Source organism: Ictalurus punctatus, chromosome 3 (genome assembly GCF_001660625.3).
Source record: "Ictalurus punctatus breed USDA103 chromosome 3, Coco_2.0, whole genome shotgun sequence".
Taxonomy (NCBI): domain Eukaryota; kingdom Metazoa; phylum Chordata; class Actinopteri; order Siluriformes; family Ictaluridae; genus Ictalurus; species Ictalurus punctatus.
The window spans coordinates 1,456,083-1,475,788 of record NC_030418.2 but is presented as its reverse complement, the minus strand read 5'-3'; the positions used below and the strand labels follow the sequence as shown (position 1 = coordinate 1,475,788).

At 46.0% G+C, this 19,706-nt stretch overlaps 1 protein-coding gene across 3 annotated transcripts; it reads left to right on the top strand.

The window, feature by feature from the left end:
- Nucleotides 1–898: 898 nt before the first annotated feature.
- Nucleotides 899–19,441, top strand: ppp2r5eb (protein phosphatase 2, regulatory subunit B', epsilon isoform b). 3 transcript variants are annotated; one of them, XM_017464722.3, is made up of 14 exons: nucleotides 899–1,366; nucleotides 7,735–7,895; nucleotides 13,473–13,669; nucleotides 13,908–14,009; nucleotides 14,965–15,057; nucleotides 15,149–15,279; nucleotides 15,422–15,481; nucleotides 15,592–15,700; nucleotides 16,919–16,972; nucleotides 17,072–17,122; nucleotides 17,246–17,365; nucleotides 17,506–17,633; nucleotides 17,756–17,857; nucleotides 18,183–19,441. In XM_017464722.3, exons 2-14 carry the CDS (start codon nucleotides 7,739–7,741, stop codon nucleotides 18,280–18,282), a joined length of 1,404 nt encoding a protein of 467 aa, XP_017320211.1. In that variant the 5' UTR covers nucleotides 899–1,366; nucleotides 7,735–7,738; the 3' UTR covers nucleotides 18,283–19,441. The 3 variants fall into 3 exon arrangements, with proteins under 3 accessions (XP_017320211.1, XP_017320213.1, XP_017320212.1); XM_017464724.3 differs by lacking the exons at nucleotides 899–1,366; nucleotides 7,735–7,895 and adding an exon at nucleotides 10,870–11,018; XM_017464723.3 differs by lacking the exons at nucleotides 899–1,366; nucleotides 7,735–7,895 and adding an exon at nucleotides 12,207–13,230.
- The last annotated feature ends 265 nt before the right edge of the window (nucleotides 19,442–19,706 follow it).

Genomic DNA, 19,706 nt, shown 5'->3' with positions numbered 1-19,706 from the left:
AGGAAAATATTCTTAAATCAGCTTTGTGTCCCAAGTGTTTTATTCCTCACATATAAACATATGAAATTTATTCCGTAGTGTATGTGTGTTTGTTTCTGGTAAACACTGTTAAATACTTGCAATACATTTTCAGACACTTGTACCTCGTTGTAGGTGCACAGTTACAGACTAGAGCTCTTTATCTGATTTGATTTTTTATTTATCTATGCATAGTGTGTGTTACTCATCATCCGGCACTATCCTGGGCGTCGATTTCAGAATAGAGCTGGCTGATTGATGACCAAAAAAACCCAACCAAACAAACAGAGGAGTTGTATGTGCAAGTCGACTCTCAATAATGACTCGCACAATTCAAAGAGCCGATTCAAAGAGCCGACTAAATAGAATCTTCCTGATATAAGATTCAATCGAGGTAAACTAGGTTTTTAAAAGAAGAAAAGAATCGCTCTTTGTGTAAGAAGTGAATTTTCCTTATCGTATGTTTACTTGTGGAAGTGTGTGTTGTTTTCATGCTCGAGTGAATCGAATATATCAAGTGATTGGAACGAAACGACACAAAACAAAATGAATCGTACACCGCTGGGTTTGGCCTCACTTCAAGCCTAACTTCATTCCACGTTTAAATTTTCTTCCACCTTTTTTCCCCTCTCGCCGGTTGACAGCAGCGAGCTGTGGTTTTTTTGTTAGTTTGTTTTGTTTTGGTTTTTACCCCCTTCCTCTCCTTCTGCTGTACTCGGCAACCTATGTTCACTCTGCATTCTTTTCCCCCCTCCTCATGATTGACACCCACGCTATCCAATCGTATCGATGAGAATCTTTAAACCGACCAATCAGCGTGCAGTATGGGCCGGCACACAAACCAGCAGGGTTGAGCCCTATCGTTCTCGCTCTCTGTGTATGTATGTGTGTGTGTTTTATGTGTGCCATGGACTCAGCCCAGCTATATTGACAATAGGGTGAAACGCTGTAATCGCCCTAAAAAAAAACCTCAATTAAAGAAACAATCGGGAAGGAAGAGTAAGCCGGAAAGCACGGATAAACACACTGGATTTCTACCAAACATCAGGAAATGTGTTTATTTTAACCGTATCTCTTCTTTTTTTTCTTTTCTTTTTTTTTTTTTTTTTTTTAATGCATCCATTGATGGGACACGGAGGATTATTTCACTAGATGGTGTTGTGAGGATTGGCAGCTTTAAAGCCAACACTGCATATTTTTTTTCCTTTGCGTTTGTCTGTTTTTCAACAGGACGCAGATTTGGGAACATATTTGTTAAGTAAATAAAAAATAATAAAATAAAGTGTTTATACGGGATCACTCCTCCTAATCACCTCCTTCGTTCCCCCGAAACACAGAGGATCAAAAGGTAGAACAAACTTCTGTCTTAGTAAAATGTACTTTCTAACTTCATTTCTTTCTTTTAAAAAAATTCTACTAATTGTTTTGTTTGCCTGATTGATTGATTGATTGATTGATTCATGCTGCTTGTTTTCGTTTCCTTTTGCGGCTCCTTTGCTAGCAAAGACGCGAGCTGGAATTCGGTTAGCATGCTAGTGAGTTAGCTCGGCTGCTAAGAAAATTACGTTTCTTACTTTCGTTTGGGTTTTTTTTCTAGTTAATAAAACGATCAGATACACAGAATAAAGAGAAACGGCTTGTATTGTTTTATTTACGAGCGCGCGCGCGTGTGTGTGGTGGTGGTTGTTTTTAAAGAAATGACCAGCTAATGTTTTGATCGTTAGCAACCGGCTAGCGAGTTAGCGGTTAGTGGAGCTCGCGAGGATGGATAAAACTAAGGAAACGTCCGTGGAGGCGTCTAGGGGCTCGTAGGATTATGACCCGACACGAATGATCTAACAAAATATAAGAATAAACGTATATTTGGTGGTTCTGGTAACGCGTTGAGTGATTCGTGTTTGCTAAGAATGCTAATCGCCCGTGTAGGCCTCAGTAGCTCCAGCTCTGTTTCCTAGATAGATAGATGGCAAAACTCTCACTTTTATCCCGAATCCTAAATGAGGACGGAGTGCACTACGTAGGGTGTATATCGCCCGGTATGTATGCGCACTATGTAGTGCACATATATAGGCAGCAGTGGAGGGTTTGGGATTGAGCCTTGGGAGAATTTGCCATGTTAAATTGTCAGTGAGGGAAGCTTGTGCGGTTATTCAGGCCTGTTATTTACTCAATTTAATGTCTCGATGATATCTAGAAACTGTTGCAGAATGCAATTAAACCGCCTTTTATGTGAAATCAAAAGCTTTTTGAAGTGTTATGGACACCAATTCAATAATTAAAAAAAATTTGATGCATAAAAAATAAATAGTTTTTGAGATTTGTTTGTTCGAGTAATGTTTTTTTTTATTTTTGTACTTCACTCACAGGAAAACCAATTAAAAATGTTTTTTGTGACTCATCCTGTACTAGTCTTGCGTTCGTCCAATAAAACGCTCTCTATAAGGTGTATATCCCGCCCCCAAGCTCTTGCTCTACAGTGGCGGCTCGTTCGCAGTAAACGTGGTTTATGCTGTGGTCACGGGGTGGCGCTGTGTCTCAAACGCTATTATTCTGACTCCCTGGTTCAAAAGGAAGCACTTCAATAGGAATAATAATAATACAGAGTAAAATCATGAGGAAAAAAGTTTTATCCGGACTTGAAGTAAAATGCTACGCTTTTGGGGCAACGGTTTAGACTCGGGGTGGCGAATGGTTATTCTGCTGCGACCCACGTGGCCACGCCTCTTCTCTTTTCTCACCGATAATGATACAATCTTATCGGATCCGGGTTTTTATGCCGCATGTGCGATTTTTTTTTTTTTTTTTTTCAGGCGCCGGTTTTACTGTCGCGGATGGAAGTCTTGAAACAAATTCTGTAGAACGTTCCGGCAGTGTGAGGTGAAATCTCGAGCGAGCACGGACAAACTCGTGGGGCAGCTACAAATACGGTAGCGGCGATCACGAGACATGTCCACGACGCTTCGAAAAAGTGTTTACACGAGCCTGTGGTAAAGTTCTTGAATCGCGGGTCTACCGTCGGAGGAGCTTCATTGTGTGACCTGACACTGTTCTAGAATCCTGGTAAGATTGTAAATCCGTCTCAAACGTCCGTCGTCGTGATGTCGAGGCTCGTCCGACGGACTGTTCTGTCTCTGGGTATGCTCGGGCGAAATGTTCACACCCGGCTTGTGGTGCACAGCCCCTTACTCCTGACGGTTGCACCTTTTGAGCATGTATCGTTTTCCTTATATAAATGCGCAGAGGTTCTGTTTATGTCGCGGTTCTTCGCTGCGCCGTTTTTGCACTCAGCGGTCCGTGCGTAAATCTGAAAGAAAGCCAGCGATCGGGATTTTCTAACGCCGTCCCTTGAGCGTTTTCGAAAATGTACAGTGTCTTCGGGCCTCGTCCTCGGGGAGAATCTCTCATTTTAATAGCATGTTTTTGGGAGGTCGGAGGAACCTGGAAGAAACCCACGGTGACGCGAGGAGAACGTGACGCTGAGCGTCCACACAGACAGTAGTGTTTAGAGTCGTGTTTATACACGTTCGAGTTTTCTGAGTAAAATTCAGAAGTCCTGAGTCACGCTTTGAAGTCAATGTGATTTTCGATAAGATGACGTCATGTGGATGTTGCGCTCTCCCAAATCACGCCTCCATGTCTGCAGCCCCGCCCTTTCGTTTGTTGGACAGCCAAGCTCCTCCTACTTTTAATCAAACGCTGAACGCTTTCCGAAGCTCCTTTCAGACGGCTCTCGGAAGCAATTCTCAAACTTTTTTTTTTTTTTTTTTTTTTAAAGCAACAGTTTGCTTTATTCGATCACTATATGCGACAAAGACTGATACTTGACTGACACTTCAATCGACCAATCACAGACCTCTCGCTCAGCTCAACAGCTGCAGCCGTTAAAAACAGGATGCTGGGGATTATTTATTTATTTTATTTTTTTTACATCCTGTGCCCGTCTTGCTCCGTAAAGCTCGTAGTGCTGAAGCTGTGCTCGAGCAGGAACCCCGTTTTTCTCAAGTTCATTACAAAGATCCGGACGTTAAGATGGATCCCGTACGCTAACTAATCGCCTGGCCGGCGGAACGCTCGTGTACGCCCACTCGAGGCCGCCAAGCGTCCTCCGCTTTTGTGATGAAGTTTGTTATTCAAAGTCCGGGCTATATATAGACACGATGCACAATAACCACAGGCAGCGTCACATGCAAATTCACCCCGAGGCACCGCTGACACTGGGGTGAACCCAGATAAGCGCCTATAGAAGTGTCTCATGTTTTCGACTGTTCCGTATCGAGTCTTAAAGGGTCGGATGTTAAACGAGCGAGGACTCGCGTGGATCGTCAGAACCGTTCCTACTTTATCCAGAAGGACTGGGCGATGCAACGAGATATTAATATCCATATCTAGATCAATTTTGTCACGTTTATCACATGTGTCGTACTTTTATTTATTTATTTTTTACAAAAAAGTTACAAACTGACAACCTTTTATTAACAAAAATTGATTTCAGCCACTCGATTCGCAGACTTGTATTTCGTGATGCATATCGATGATATTTTGGTCATATCGCCCACCTCTGGTTCCACTGGATCTTCAGCGTGAATCCCAGCGTGTTCCATCAGGAGTAGGGGAAAAAAAAACTGGCATCGAGTCGGTATCGGCTAACTAGTTACTAAACTAAATAACTAACTAACTAGTCGTCCTGTAACTTAGCTAGCAAGCTAACACGAGCTAGGAGAAAGCGTGACGGGGAAATGATCTGTCTCACTGTTGCTTGGTGAAGACTTGGTGTATAAAATCTGGTGCAGTTTCAATCGAAATGATGTATAAAAAGTAGTAGCGTGCTCGATTAACGTGCTTCCAACTGAAATGAACTTTCTTAGTGACTCCGGTACACTGATGCAGTCGGTCCTCAAAATGGTCGCCGCTATATGTTGTAAATATATATTTTTTTTTTGGTCAGCGTGTGTGGAAACTGAAACGCTCCAGTTATGCGTTTGTGACTCATACTTGTGTCATGACAGTCCTGGAAACGTTCACCCTGATTGTAAAACGAATCTCCTGTTGATTCATGACTGTTTGGTAACAGCTTGGTGAGCGCTTGAGGGTGTGTTCCCCCCCCAGATGAACTCACACTGTGTCGTATAGATTTATACACACGTCGGCTGGTTGATCATTCCGTATCCGCCGGATCGCGTATAGCGACGGCGCACTCCTCAGTACGTCTCGGTCGCGTGGCGTACGGAAAGGAACAGAGACGATCGCTCGGATTGAGATCTGGGGAGTTCAGAGGTCAACAGAGTCAACACCTTGAACTCTCTGTCATGTCCCTCAGAGCGTTCCTGAACAATTTTTTTGGCGTGACGGGGAGGATTATCCTGCTGAAAGAGGACGCTGCTGTCGCTGTTAGGCGTGTACTTGGTGGTACGTGTCAAAGTAACATCCGCGTGAATGCCAGGACCCGAGGTTTCCCAGAAGAACGGGTTTCGCAGAGCATCACATTTCCTCCGCCAGCTCGCCTTCTCCCCATAGTTCCCATTGGCCCCTTTCAGAGCCGCTCACAAATCAACTTCGAGAACTGGCTGTTCACTTGCTGCCTAATAAATATATCCCACCCCTCGACAGCTGCCGTCGTAACGAGATGATCAACGTGGTTCACTTCACCTGTCCGTGATTTTAACCTCATAGTGTATACGCTATGCAGCTATATAAGATGCAACCCACAGCCACGATGACCTTTTGCGATATATGGCTGCAATTGATAAATGATCGCTCGAAGGAAACGATTAAAGCCCGTTTTTTTTTCTCTCAAGAAGTCACGAGGACGAACGGCCTCGAAGCATTCGGGATTAATTCTCCACGGCGCGCTCTCGGTGACATTACATAACCCGCGCCAAGGGATTAGGAGAGAAAAGAGTGTGTACGCAGGAATGAATCAGAGCTCAACAGGAAGTCAACAGGAAGTCGGCAGGAAGTCTGGTCGTGCTAGAGACGGTCGTCCGGCTTTATTTCCGTGCGCGAGGCCGTACAACCTACGAGTGTGTTTACAATTTGTGTCCGATCTCCACAGGAAGGTGTTCTGCTGCGGACGGCTTACTCGCTCAACACAACATTTAAATACTTAAATAAATCATCGAACGCACGCCTTTTTTTTTCTTCCTTTCTCGTCCTCCTGTAGCAAATCACGTGTTTAAGATGTTCGTTATATTGGTCTGAAATAAGCGACGCGTTTTTGCGTAAAAGGACGAAAGCGTTCGCGGTTTGTTTTTGGTTAACCTCTGGAACCGGTGGTGAACCGGCGTCGACGGGGCGTCCTAAACGCGGCGCTTAAAGGACGTTCGTCGATCCGTTCCGTTGTTGGTTTGGATGTATGCTTCGGGTCGTTGTCCTGCTGAAGGTTTCGCGCTGAAAGTCGTCGACTGGGATTCGTAGCCCTTCATGATTCCCTCCACATTGATAGAAGCCCCAGTTCTGGCTGAAGAAGAGCGGCTGTGATGCGCGGCGACGCCGCCGCCGCCACCACCGTGCTTCACCGTGGGCGCGCTGTTCTTTTAGTGATGTGCTTTTGCGCTTATGGAGTTATCCCTTTTGGATTTGGTCTCCTCAGAGTGTAACACGTTTTGTCAGGTGGTTTGAGGTGATTTAGTTCAGCTTGGTAGGTTTTTGTCTTCCGGGAGGGACGTCCTGTTCGTGGCGACCTCACTGTGGCGCTGCACTTTCTCCACATGGTACAGTACTGTTTTGGAAATCCTTTTTTGTACCCCTCTACTGATGAGTTCCTACAGAAGATCCTGCAGAAACAGCTGGTCTTTATTTCATCGACGACAGCTGTATGGTGATTACTTTCTGAACACGACGTTGCGTGTGATTGGTTCGTTCTGAACACAGCCACACCCCCAGTTATAAAAGGGTGTGCACACTTGCATAACAAGGTTATTGCAACTTTTTTTTAACCCTTAAAGTGTTTCTGATTGGTTTTTCACTTAATTTATGTACATTGTAATTTCAGATTAAGGGTGGGAAATAGTTCTGACGTGATTTATCTCGTTTACGTCACACAAACTTGCCGTTTTGCGAGGGGGCGGGCTGCAGGAGTTATTTATTTATTTATCTATTTATTTATTTATTTATTTATTTATTTATTTAAAGTCCGTTGTAAACCCGGAGCAATTGTCGGTCGTGTTGGTCTTTTTTTTTGAACGCTCTGATATTAACCTACACGCTTTAAGCCCCGCCCCCTTCTCCTCGTCTCACTTTAGTATACAGCTCCTCTCGGTTTTCCCGCTTGACTTTGAAACTTATTTATTTATTTATTTATTTATTTATTTATTTATTTAAACCTGTAGGTGTAAGTGACTAGAATGAACCACCGGTGCTTAGGATTTCTGCATGTACTTGGTAAAGGTTTGTTTACAGTAAACTCTACACGTTACAAAGGGGTTTTACACGTGCGTGTTCAGCCCTACACATCTCTCAGCCAATGTTTTGTGTGTGTGTGTGTGTGTGTGTGTGTGTGTGTGTGTGCGCGCTTTTTTTCGGTTTAATTATGTGCATTGAGAGAAACTAACCAAGCAAATGTATCGGTTCTGCTCTGACTTGGACACACACACACACACACACACACACACACACTGTTGCTCTTCAGGGTCAGCAGGTCTGACCTCCTCATACCAGAACCGCTTGGCTAGTCTGGTGAGGCGTTCGGTGACGTATGATTTTGTCCGTGTCTTTCAGGGCTATGTCCTCAGCAGCCACCTCGCCACCGTCAGTGGACAAAGTGGACGGGTTCTCCCGAAAATCGGTCAGGAAGGCCAAGCAGAAGCGCTCGCAGAGTTCCTCGCAGTTCCGCGCTCAGGGCAAACCCATCGAGCTCACTCCCCTCCCTCTGCTCAAAGGTAACACACACACACACACACACACACACACACACGCCTCATCAGTTTATCTCTGTATCACTCTGATTAAATGGACGGTCCTTTGTGCTGGCTGTAAACCATTAGAGACCATTACTCTCATTGACTCATTTACATAATCCGCTCTAAATCACTTTTCATCATTTACATAAGCGCGGGAGGATCTGGCCTTTCGGACTTTTGAAGACGCGATACTTCGTGCTGCTCAGCCCCGCTTCATATACACTTGGTTCCTCTCGGAACCGATACGCGTTCACGTTACCGAAGAGATCGTGAACCTCCTCCGTCCCGTCCTGAAGCACGTCGGAGCTCCGCCTGACACCGGAGACTCCTTCCGTACGCCTCCTTACAGAAAACGCCGCCGTGCGAACACGTGCGCCTGTTTTTAAACCGTTCACGTGGCGCTCGTGATGACGCGTCGTTCCAGACGAGCGCGTTGATATACAGACCTGTGATTTTGCAGTTGTAGACCAATCAGAATGCAGGATTCAGCAGCGGGATAAAAAGGATCTAATCTCCGTGTTATGTTGATGTCTGAGGATGCGTGGGCTTGATTTAATTAGTCATTTTCGTACTCCTGTTTAAAATTGTCCAGCCTTTTTATAAAAAAAAAAAAAGTAAATAAATGCGGAACTTTTAGTCCTTTTTCGTTGTAGACTTTAAAGATGAAGTGATTGAGGTAGTTTAGTATCACGTTTTTTTTTTTTAAACCTATAAGTGATGATGAACGTCGTGTCGTATCATGACGTGACTGTTCGCTCTAGTCATCAGTGGGATCGTCAGGGTCACCCAGACTCGCCAAACTGGTTTTACTGCGTTCTTGTCGCACGTTTCATCTCCACAAATATGAAGCGGCCAGATGTGTTTCTCCAAAGAATTTTCTTTTCTTTTCTTTTTTTTTTTTTTAATTTAATCTGAAGTTTGTGTGGCGAGTGTTTATTTCCGCAATCTTGATGATCTCAGAATACGCGACGATCGCGTACAACGACGCTCGATGAACTTCGCGTAACAAACCTCTTTCACCTCTCTGTCTCCCTCCCTAGCTGAGGATTATGGGTAGGAAGGACAGCAGGAGCCCCGTTAAGCAGCTCACCACGTCGCTCTGACTTTATAACGAAAGGTCGGCGCTCCGCGTGTGAGCAGGAGAAAGTGGCGTCGTTACGCACCGCGCTTACAGGAGCGGTGTTACGTTATTAATTCAGATTCTGTATCGAAGCGTTTTATTATTTAAGTACTACACCGCCGGGGTCGTGTGGGTTCTCTACATGTGGCTGAGCTTTTAATGGAACAGCGAGGTGTGTGTGTGGATGCGTGGGTGTAATACAGATAGATTCCTGCGACTGTTCAGTAAGGGTCAAAATCAATCAAAATTGAAATTGTTGTACCAGTTCACGGTCACTAGGGGGCGCAGTTGATTAAAAATCGTGTATGTAGATAACCTAATTGTATCTAAACGGTCCTGAAACTTCTGTCTTTCTACCGTCAGGTTATTTTTTTGCGTTTGGCTGGAAATGAAATAAATAATGTATGCGGTGTATGATTTATTCGTAGTTTATTTATGATTGCAGAATGAAACGCGTTCGCAAACCCGTAGAAGAAACAGCCAGGGAAGCTACGAGGCAGATTTTCGTTTTGATTTTACATAAAGGAAAGTTTGTTATAACCGGCACGTTTGCGTCATACCTCACACACTCGACCGTTTGTACGTAATAATAATTCAGCGTGGAAATCTCCCGTCTTCAGACTTTAGGTCACGCCCCTTACCTGAATCTAACGCTGTGTTCTACTCCAATACCGTGCGTTCGGGATTGTCGAGGCCAGATTTTTTTTTTTTTTTTGCGGGAAACTACTCGGATCTGCGAAATCGCGGTTTGTTGATTTTGTAGACGAGACCCTTTGGCCGTACCCGTGTTCGAACTCTGTGGTCGTTTTGAAAAATTGCAAGCGCCTCACAGTATTGCCGAGTTTGCTCGATTTGGCGTTGGTTTCTGTGAAGGCGGAGTCTTGGAGATTTCTTAGCCTCTGTAATATATGTACCTCAGACTTTGAATTCTCGAATCTGATTGGTCGGAAAGGTGTTGCTGCTGCGAGACAAAATCGCAGTCTTATTGTAACAATGTGCTCCTTTGTTATTATTGATGCATGACATGGTTGTGTAGTAAGATGCAGTTGTAGGTGTTCCTTCCCCTCTCTCTCGCTCTCTCTCTCTCTCTCTCTCTCTCTCTCTCTCGCTCTCGCGCTCTCTCTCTCTCTCTCTCGCTCTCGCGCTCTCGCTCTCTCTCTCGCTCTCTCTCTCTCTCGCTCTCTCTCTCGCTCTCTCTCTCTCTCGCTCTCTCTCTCGCTCGCTCTCTCGCTCGCTCTCTCGCTCGCTCTCTCTCTCGCTCTCTCTCTCGCTCTCTCTCTCGCTCTCTCTCTCTCTCTCTCGCTCTCTCTCTCTCTCGCTCTCTCTCTCTCGCTCGCTCGCTCGCTCTCTCGCTCTCTCGCTCTCTCTCTCGCTCTCTCTCTCTCTCGCTCTCTCTCTCGCTCGCTCTCTCGCTCGCTCTCTCTCTCGCTCTCTCTCTCGCTCTCTCTCGCTCTCTCTCTCGCTCTCTCTCTCGCTCTCTCTCGCTCTCTCTCTCGCTCTCTCTCTCGCTCTCGCTCTCGCTCTCTCTCTCTCTCTCTCGCTCTCTCTCTCTCTCTCGCTCTCTCTCTCGCTCGCTCTCTGACCTCAAGGGCAGAAAGTTTAACATGAGTAGTGCAGAAAATAGAACTGAAGACAGAAAGGAACGATGCAGTGTGTGTGTGTGTGTGTGTGTGTGTGTGTGTGTGTGTGTTGGTATTGGGGGGGTGTCATTTCATTTCAGCCAGGCCCTCCCCTCTCTCCACCCAGCCATAGTTTCCGTGGGGTCAGCTGTGCCTGGTAACCTGATCCTGACTGCTGCTGTCCTTTCAGTACATGCACACACACGTGCACACACACACACACACACACACACACACACACATGCAGCAGCACTACACTGCGCTCAAAGTTTATACTTTTAAACACTTTGCTCCCAGTCTGGCCATCTTTATTCTTAGAGAGTCTGACGAGGAGAAAAGACGAAGGCCGGCGAGACGGGGAGGGTGAGTGTGTGGGGGTGGGGGCGGGGGCGGGGGGTTAAATCAAACCAACACGGGCCTGCTGATCCTACTTTGTTTTCTTCCCGTCACTCGTCTAACCCGGTTGCCGTTTGGTTTTTCATTAGCGTCGATTAAAAGCCGTCAGGATGTGCGTGTTAGCGCGAGCACGATTCCCTACAGGACAGCTCACCGCTTTAAACGGAAACGTTCCGGTGTCTCCGTGTCGCGCGCCCACACCTACAGAGGGTCGGGTGTGTTTTGTGGACCTGTCTGGCCACGAGCTTGAGAATCATGGGGAGTGCAGTGAGGGGGGGAAAGTTGACCGCGTCACGTTTGTTTTTTGTTTAGAAAGAAATATTCAAAAAATATTTTTAGTGATCTGTCAATTGATCGAGCGATCGAAATCTCGATCTTTCCTCGCTGACGGATTGACACAGGGGCGGGTTCGACGTCTTATTAGACGTGTTATTGGTGTGTTCGGACAGCCCTCGTTTTGTGCCCTGTCTAGTGCGCACTACCTCGGGGAGGCTTTTCGGATCGAGCCAATCGGGTGAAGGAAAATACCAGAAAAATACAATACGCGTGTGTTGAGCATGCTTGACAGATGTGAGGTATTAGATGGGGTGTGTGTGAGAGTGAGAGAGTGCGTGTGTGTGTGTGTGTGTGTGTGTGAGAGAGAGAGAGAGAAAGAGAGAGTAAGGGATCAGGTTGTAGCTGCAGGTGTTCTTGGTTCCTCTGATGAGAAGAATGTGAACTATGCTGGCATTTTCTCTTTGTGTGTGTGTGTATGTGTGTGTGTGTGTGTGTTCATCACTTTAAACAGCCTCGCTGTACAGATTGGTGATTCACACAGGCATGATAATCAGCTGCATGATTTTGGATTTAAAATGAGTATAAAAACGCGTGTGTGTGTGTGTGTTCATCGTTCATGATTATACACGTATAGCACGTTTCCATTTCACACTCCACCTGTCGGAACATTTTGTTCTCCCTTTTGCTCTCGAAACATCCACGCACCGACACGGATACACACTCTTTTACACACACACACACACACACACACACACACACACACACACTTACTTTCCATCAGTAAACCAAAGCTGTTACTACTCCATTTACAGACTCTGGGGTTTTCCCTCTTGCTCGCTCTCGTTCTCTCTCTCTATCTGTGTGTGTGTGTGTGTGTGTGTGTGTGTGTGTGTGGGACACATGGCTGTTACTTTATACGTACGTCTCTTTGCTTCCTAGAGATCCGTTTCCCAAGAACTCGCAGCATACTATAAGAAGAAGCCCGAGTCTTTCTCGCCGCAGCAGTACGAGTCCGCTCAAAGCGTCAGGAAGCTACCCGGACTCGTCTCGTACTGCTGCGCTGACGAGTCAGAAGGTTTCGAGTCGTCTTCTAGAACGCCGGCTCCGACACACCGCAGGCTTACACGAATGCGGTCCCCTCTGAAAGTACCGGAACGGTCTGTCGTTTCCGTCATACCTCGAAGACATTTGGGTTTGAGATCAAAAGATGGACGACGGAACAGAATTCCGGTTTCGTTTCCTCACGTCTCCGTCCAGACGTGTCGGACGTAAAGCTCTCGTTTGAACCCGCCCATTTTTTCTCAGGCGACCGGAAGTCACCCGGGCACGTGACCGACGGGAGCGTGTTTCTGCCCAGGTGTGCCCTGTTAAATCGATCGTTTGGAGAATTAACGGCGCGGAACGTGCGCTCTTGGTTTGCGCTCTGGGTTTCGCCGTGAAGACGGCATTTGTTGTTTAAAAAGGATAAACCGACATGAAGACCCGAGAGCTGTCTGTGGGAGAAAAGCGAGCCGTTCTGAAGCTGGGAAAAGAGGGGAAATCCATCAGGGCCGAAAAACAATAGATTTGGACCTTGCCGTTCCGGTACTTTCGGATGGGACCGTATACGTTACGGTTTCCATAGTAACAGCTCATCGTCGTTCAAGGACGTACACGGCGATCTGGCGAAGTTTTCTGTAAGGAGACGTTTATATAACGTTCATGAAAGGATTCTCCGGTGTCGGCGCTTTGCGACGTTATGTTTACCGCCAAGTAATACTTTGTGGTTTCTCGGTTACGTGACGTTCGGAGAAAGAAAAAAAAAAAGAAAAAGCGTCTGGCGAAGGAACGACTCTTTATAGCTGCTATAACGAAAGCGATGGAAGGAACCGACTTGCTTCGTTGACATTCCACAACATTAAATGTAACTATAAACGGATAATAATAAAAATAATAGGCGGAAATTAATCAGCTTTGGAATGTGACTCGGCTTCATCACATGATTCATGATTCGTTGAGTCATTCCCTGTAACAGTATGAGAAGGAGTGTTTGATTCCTTATGTGAAGTGACACGTGAATCGTGACGTGTGAGAAACATTAACCATGGAGTAATGTTTTGTTTTGCGCGCGCGCGTGTGTGTGTGTGTGTGTGTGTGTGTGATCAGACGTCCCTGCTCAGGAGCAGCCGGATTTGTTCCTGAAGAAACTGCAGCAGTGCTGCACCTTGTTCGACTTCATGGACACGCTCTCTGACCTGAAGATGAAAGAGTACAAGCGCTCGACGCTCAACGAGCTGGTGGATTACGTGACGGTCAGCCGAGGCTACCTCACCGAGCAGGCCTACCCTGAGGTCGTCAAGATGGTGAGCCTCTACACGCGAATTAATGGCACCCCTGGGTTTCTAATTAAATAAATAAATCATTAAAAGAATGTTTTTAGGGGGACAAGATGTCTGTGTTGTTGATGAGATTAATACATGTGAGAGATTTTTATACAAAACAGTAACAAAATTGAACAATACCGCACATCGGAAGTATTGGCACCGCTAGAAATGGATTGTGTGTGTCATTTTAAAACATTTCCTTTTTTCTCTCTCTCAGGTGTCCTATAACATTTTCCGCACTCTTCCACCCAGCGACAGTAATGAGTTCGACCCAGAGGAGGACGAACCCACTTTAGAGGCTTCGTGGCCACATTTACAGGTATGCTGTCGCGTGTGTGTGTGTGTGTGTGTGTGTGTTTATATCCGTACCGAATAAATACTATATGGGAAGTTGTTGATGGAAATACATGTCCATAAATTAGGTCAGTTAAAAGTGTTGAAATGGAGCGTTTGCTTTGGTCTCCTAAAACCCCACATTATCTCACATGCGCCCCCTGGTGGCAGTAGTTTCTCTCACACGTTTCCACCGAACGACCTAATAATCCTCCACGTCGTCAGTGTTTCCATCGCTTCCATCGGACCTGTCCCAAGCAGCCATGCTGGATTTCTAACCCAGGTACCGACGTGAGACGAGACTAGCCGAGGTGTGTGGGCGGAGCTTAAAAAAAACCCCAGCTCGACGGTAATCTCGGCCTGGAGTCACGTCTCTGTCATTAAAGTTATCGTCTAGAAAAAAAGTCTTGTCGGATTTGGTCTTATTTTACCCACCGTCGTGCTTTATCTTCGACCCGAGCTTACGTTTCGTCTCCGGCGTTCTTCGGTTCTGGCCGAATCCCAAACGGCTTCGCGTTCACGTCGTTTGCGGCCTACGTAGTGTACGGTATAACGGAGCCGGACACGTTTGCTATCCAACTTGATGTGTTTTTTTTAGCTTTTAAAAAGAAATCTTTTTTTTTTTTTTTTTTTAAAGGTTCGCATTAAAACGTCTGCAACCGACAAAAGTATCGGCGCCCTCGGCTGTGTTCGGAACGCGCACGCTTCCGTCATTTTTACCGCTTACGATCTCGCTCGTTAACGTCAAATCGGACGCCCGGTTTTATTCGATCTCGCCTCCCGACGACATCCGGAGAAACGCTTTAGCGGAGAAGCGCTACTAGATGATCTTTCCGGAACGTTCGGCTAACCTTCCCGCTTCGCCACTCGGACCGTAGGAGTTAGTACGCCTCTGAACCCTAAACACGCGATGTTCTTTTCTCCGTTTGTGTGTCTCTCAGCTGGTGTACGAGTTCTTCATCCGCTTTCTGGAGAGTCAGGAGTTCCAGCCCAGCATTGCCAAAAAGTATATAGACCAGAAATTCGTCTTACAGGTGAGTCCCGAGCAGCAGAACCTCGGAAACGTCGTCAGTGCCGCGGCGTGCCGCTTACTCGTGTTTGTTCTTCCTCCCTGTCTCTGCGAAGCTTCTGGAACTGTTCGACAGCGAGGACCCGCGGGAGAGAGACTACCTGAAAACAGTCTTACACAGAATCTACGGCAAATTCCTGGGGCTGAGGGCTTTTATACGAAAACAGATCAATAATATTTTTCTACGGTAAGTGACGCGTCGGCGCTCCTCGCCGTCATCAGATCGCTGATCGACTGTAATCCGTGTCCGTTATAACCGCCACACGTGGAATTATCCGAGATTCACGTCCAAGTTTTAGTAAAAGTGTTTGTTTTTCTTCTTCCTGTAGTTTTGTTTATGAAACCGAGCACTTCAATGGAGTAGCCGAGTTGTTGGAAATTTTGGGAAGGTATGTTTCCAGCATCCTTTTCCAGAACATGTTGTGTCTCAGCATGACTCACTGTATTAGTGTGTAACGTGTGTGTGTGTGTGTGTGTGTGTGTGTTTTTCTCTCTGCAGCATCATCAACGGCTTCGCTTTACCTCTGAAAGCTGAACACAAGCAGTTCCTGGTGAAAGTGTTGATTCCTCTGCACACAGTCAGGAGTCTCTCGCTCTTCCATGCGCAGGTGTGTGTGTGTGTGTGTGTGTGTGTGTGTGTGTGTGTGTGTGTGTGTGTGTGTGTTTCAGTGACCAGACCCCATGTACACGAAGCCCCGCCTCCCAGAACCTACAGCGGCCGGAGTTCGTCTTATTGTACATCATCTTCCTGAAACACTGTCGCTGTCTCTGGCTTTTTCCTCCAGTCTCTCTTTCACTCGTTCTGCCTTTCCCTGTATGGTTCGGTCTCTCTTTCACTCGTTCTGCCTTTCCCTGTATAGTTCGGTCTCTCTTTCACTGTCGCTGTCTCTTGGTTTCGCTCTCTCTCTCTCTCTCTCTCTCTCTCTCTCTTTCTATCTCTCATTCATTCATCGTCTCTTCTCTTTCACTCGCTCATTCAGCCTTTCTCTCACATAAAGTCTCTTTCTTTCATTCAGCCTTTCTCACTGTCGTTCAGTCGCATTCTCTTTCTCCCCACTCTCGTTCTCATTTGGTCACCTTCTACTCTCTCATTCGGTCTCACTATCTCACTAGTTCTGCCTTGTGTAATTCAGTCTCTCTCTCTCTCTCTCTCTCTCTCTCTCTCTCTGTTGCTGCTCTTCTTTTTCATTTGGTCTCTCTGTCTGTGTGTGTGTCTCTCTCTCTCTCTCTCTCTCTCTCTCTCTCTCTCTCTCTCTCTCTCTCTCTCTCTCTCTCTCTCTGACGTTCAGCTGCTTTGTCTCTCATTCAGTCTGTCCCTCTTTCTATCCCTCATTCAGTTGCTTTCTCTTCTTTCCCTTTCTCTCTCTCTCTCTCTCTGTCTCTCTTGCTTTCTTTCTTTCTTTCTCTCTCCTTCAGTCTTTCTCTCCACTCTCTCGTTCTCATTTGGTCACCTTCTCCTCTCTCATTCGGTCTCTGTCTCACTCGTTCTGCCTTTCTGTAATTCTCTCTCTCTGTCTCTCTGTTGCTGCTCTTCTTCTTTTTCATTTCTCTCTCTCTCTCTCTCTCCCCCTCTCTCTCTCTCTCTCTCTCTCTCTCTATTTCTCCCCCACATCATTATTCTGCTGTGTTTGCACTTCTGAGCAGTAAAGATGGTGGAATGTCTGGGTTTTTTTGTTTTGTTTTGTTTTGTTTTTTTAAATCCAGGAAAACTTTGTCCAGGAATGTGTGTGTGTGTGTGTGTGTGTGTGTGTGTGTGTGTGTGTGTGTGTGTGTGTGTGTGTGTGGTCTGTCTGATGGTCAGTGTGTGTTTCTGCTCTGTGTTGCAGTTGGCGTATTGTATTGTACAGTTCCTAGAGAAAGACCCCACATTAACAGAACCGGTGAGTCCCTCGTTTCTGGCGTCCGGGTTCGTTTCCCAGGTGTAACGGAAGTGTTCGCCTCGCACTCACTGTCTTGGGTTTCTCTCTTCCTCTGCGCAGGTCATTAGAGGACTTCTCAAGTTCTGGCCAAAGACGTGCAGTCAAAAAGAGGTGCGTTTTTTTTTTTTGTTTGTTTTTTTTATCAATTAACGAGGGAGGAGAATAACGAGAATACACACACATAGCTGCGAGCTCCGTGTCCCGGGTTGTGACGCGTCGTCTCCGTGCTTGCAGGTGATGTTCCTCGGCGAGCTGGAGGAGATCCTGGACGTGATCGAACCCACGCAGTTTGTGAAGATCCAGGAGCCGCTGTTCAAGCAGATCTCCAAATGCGTCTCCAGCCCTCACTTCCAGGTCAGTGGACGCGGAGACGTTTAAGGGCCTGGAGGAAAAAAAAATGCCACTTTTCTTAAATGATTGAATGAAAATTGTGTGTGTGTGTGTGTGTGTGTGTGTGTGTGTGTGTGTGTGTGTGTGTGTGTGTGTGTGTGTAGGTGGCCGAGCGAGCGCTGTACTACTGGAATAACGAGTACATCATGAGTCTTATCGAGGAGAACTCCAACGTCATCCTGCCCATCATGTTCACCAGCTTGTACAGGATCTCCAAAGAACACTGGAACCCGTGAGTGCATAAACGCACACACACACACACACACACACACACACACACACACGTGCGTGTGATAATAATCTACACTGTGATAAGTTGCTGTGGGTTTTTTCTCCTCTCTCCGGTGTGTTCAGGGCGATCGTAGCTTTAGTGTACAACGTCCTGAAAGCCTTCATGGAAATGAACAGCACTTTGTTTGATGAACTCACTGCCACCTACAAGTCCGATCGCCAGAGGTAACACACACACACACACACACACACACACACACTAACACAGTCTCTCTTGCTTTCTCTCTCTTTTTATTATTCGGTCGCTTTCTCTCACATTCAGTGTGTCTATTTTATTCTTTCTCTTTCGTTCAGTGACCCCCCCCCCCCCTTTCTCCCTCTTTTTCTCTCTCTCTCTCTCTCTGTGTCATTCAGCTGCTTTCTCTCATTCAGTCTGTCCTTCTGTCATTCATTTGCTCTCCCATTCTCACTCATGTTTCTCTCTCGCTCTCTCTTCACACTGCCGTATCAGTAGCTCTAAACTCCTCTTGTTCTCATCCCTCGTTCACAGGGAGAAAAAGAAGGAAAAAGAGCGAGAGGAATTGTGGAAGAAGCTGGAGGACTTGGAGCTGAAGAGAGGCCTGCGGAGCGACGCCATTATTCCCACTTAACGCTGCCCCGCCTCTCGCACCGCTCCTGGAACACACTCCCACATCACCGGCCACGCCCACACAGGCCTTTTTTTTTTTTTTTCCCTTTCCTTTCCTTTCTTTTTTTTCCCCTTTTTCCCCCCTTCCCATTTATGTTTATTCCCTTTTTTCCACTCCTTTCTGTATTGTGCGACTTACTTTACTGTAGATTTCCGTCGTCTCTTTCATTATTTCAACAACACTGTAAATATTTTTTTTTTTTTCCCTGCTATATTTTTTTTCCCTTCGAGAATATTACACTGAAAATGAAAAAAGGACTTAAAAAAAAAAAAGAAAAAGAAAAAAAAACCCCCCGGAGAAAAAGAGCTCGCTCGTGCGAGTGGGAGCGAGAGATGGACTCGACCGGATAGTAGGATTTGAAATGAACTGCTACTGTGGAGAGAAAACGAAATCAGCTACGAAACCGAAACCCTCACCTCTATCGTTTGAGGAAAGATCCGTTCCTGCTAACGCTCGTCCAGACACACTGTCTCACTCCTTCACTCCCTCTCTCTCTCTCTCTCTCTCTCTCTCTCTCTCTCTCTCTCTCTCTCTCTCTCTCTCTCTCCATCCTTTCATCTTGTCGCTGATAAATTTCCTCAGAACCTATTAAGACCTAGCAGAATCCTCAAAGTGGGAAGGCTGAATGTTAACCAGCAACCACACACACACACACACACACACACACACACACACACACACACACACTCATCTCATTAACAAACTTCTTTCCTATTCTCTCGGTGCTGCCAGGATTTTCCACTCATTCTCTCTTGGGTTGGTTTTTTTGGACTTCCTCTCTTGATTCTGCACCAGTCTGGCACTGGTACCAGTAAACTAACACACACACACACACACACACACACACACAACCATTGCTGCGAAGACACCAAGGACCCAGCGTCCCTGCGCCAAACCTGAGAAGCTCGTATCGTCCGTGTGTACGAGTGTGTGTGAGAGTTTCTTACAGTGTTAAATATTGTAACTGAATGCAGCTCATTGACCTGTTGTTGATTGATCTATTAGAACCTTTAGCGCATTTATAAATATATATATTTTTCTTTAGGGATGGTCACAGAGTGTTAAATATGTATTACTGAACACCACTCTCTGTTTAATTATTATGATTTTTTTTTCTTTCTTTCTTTCTTTCTTCATTTTTACTCTTTTATTTTCAAACTTCAGCCTTCTGAATTTTTTTTTTCTAGCATATATAAGGAGAGAGAGTGAGTGTGTGTGTGTGTGTGTGTGAGAGAGAGAGAGAGAGAGAGAGAGAGAGAGAGAGAGAGAGAGAGAGAGAGAGAGAGAGAAGGGGGGGGGGGTTGTGGGGGTTGTGGGGGTCTCCGATTCAACCAATTTTTTTTTTTTTTTTTGTGGTGAGCCTTGAAATAAATGATGACAAAGTC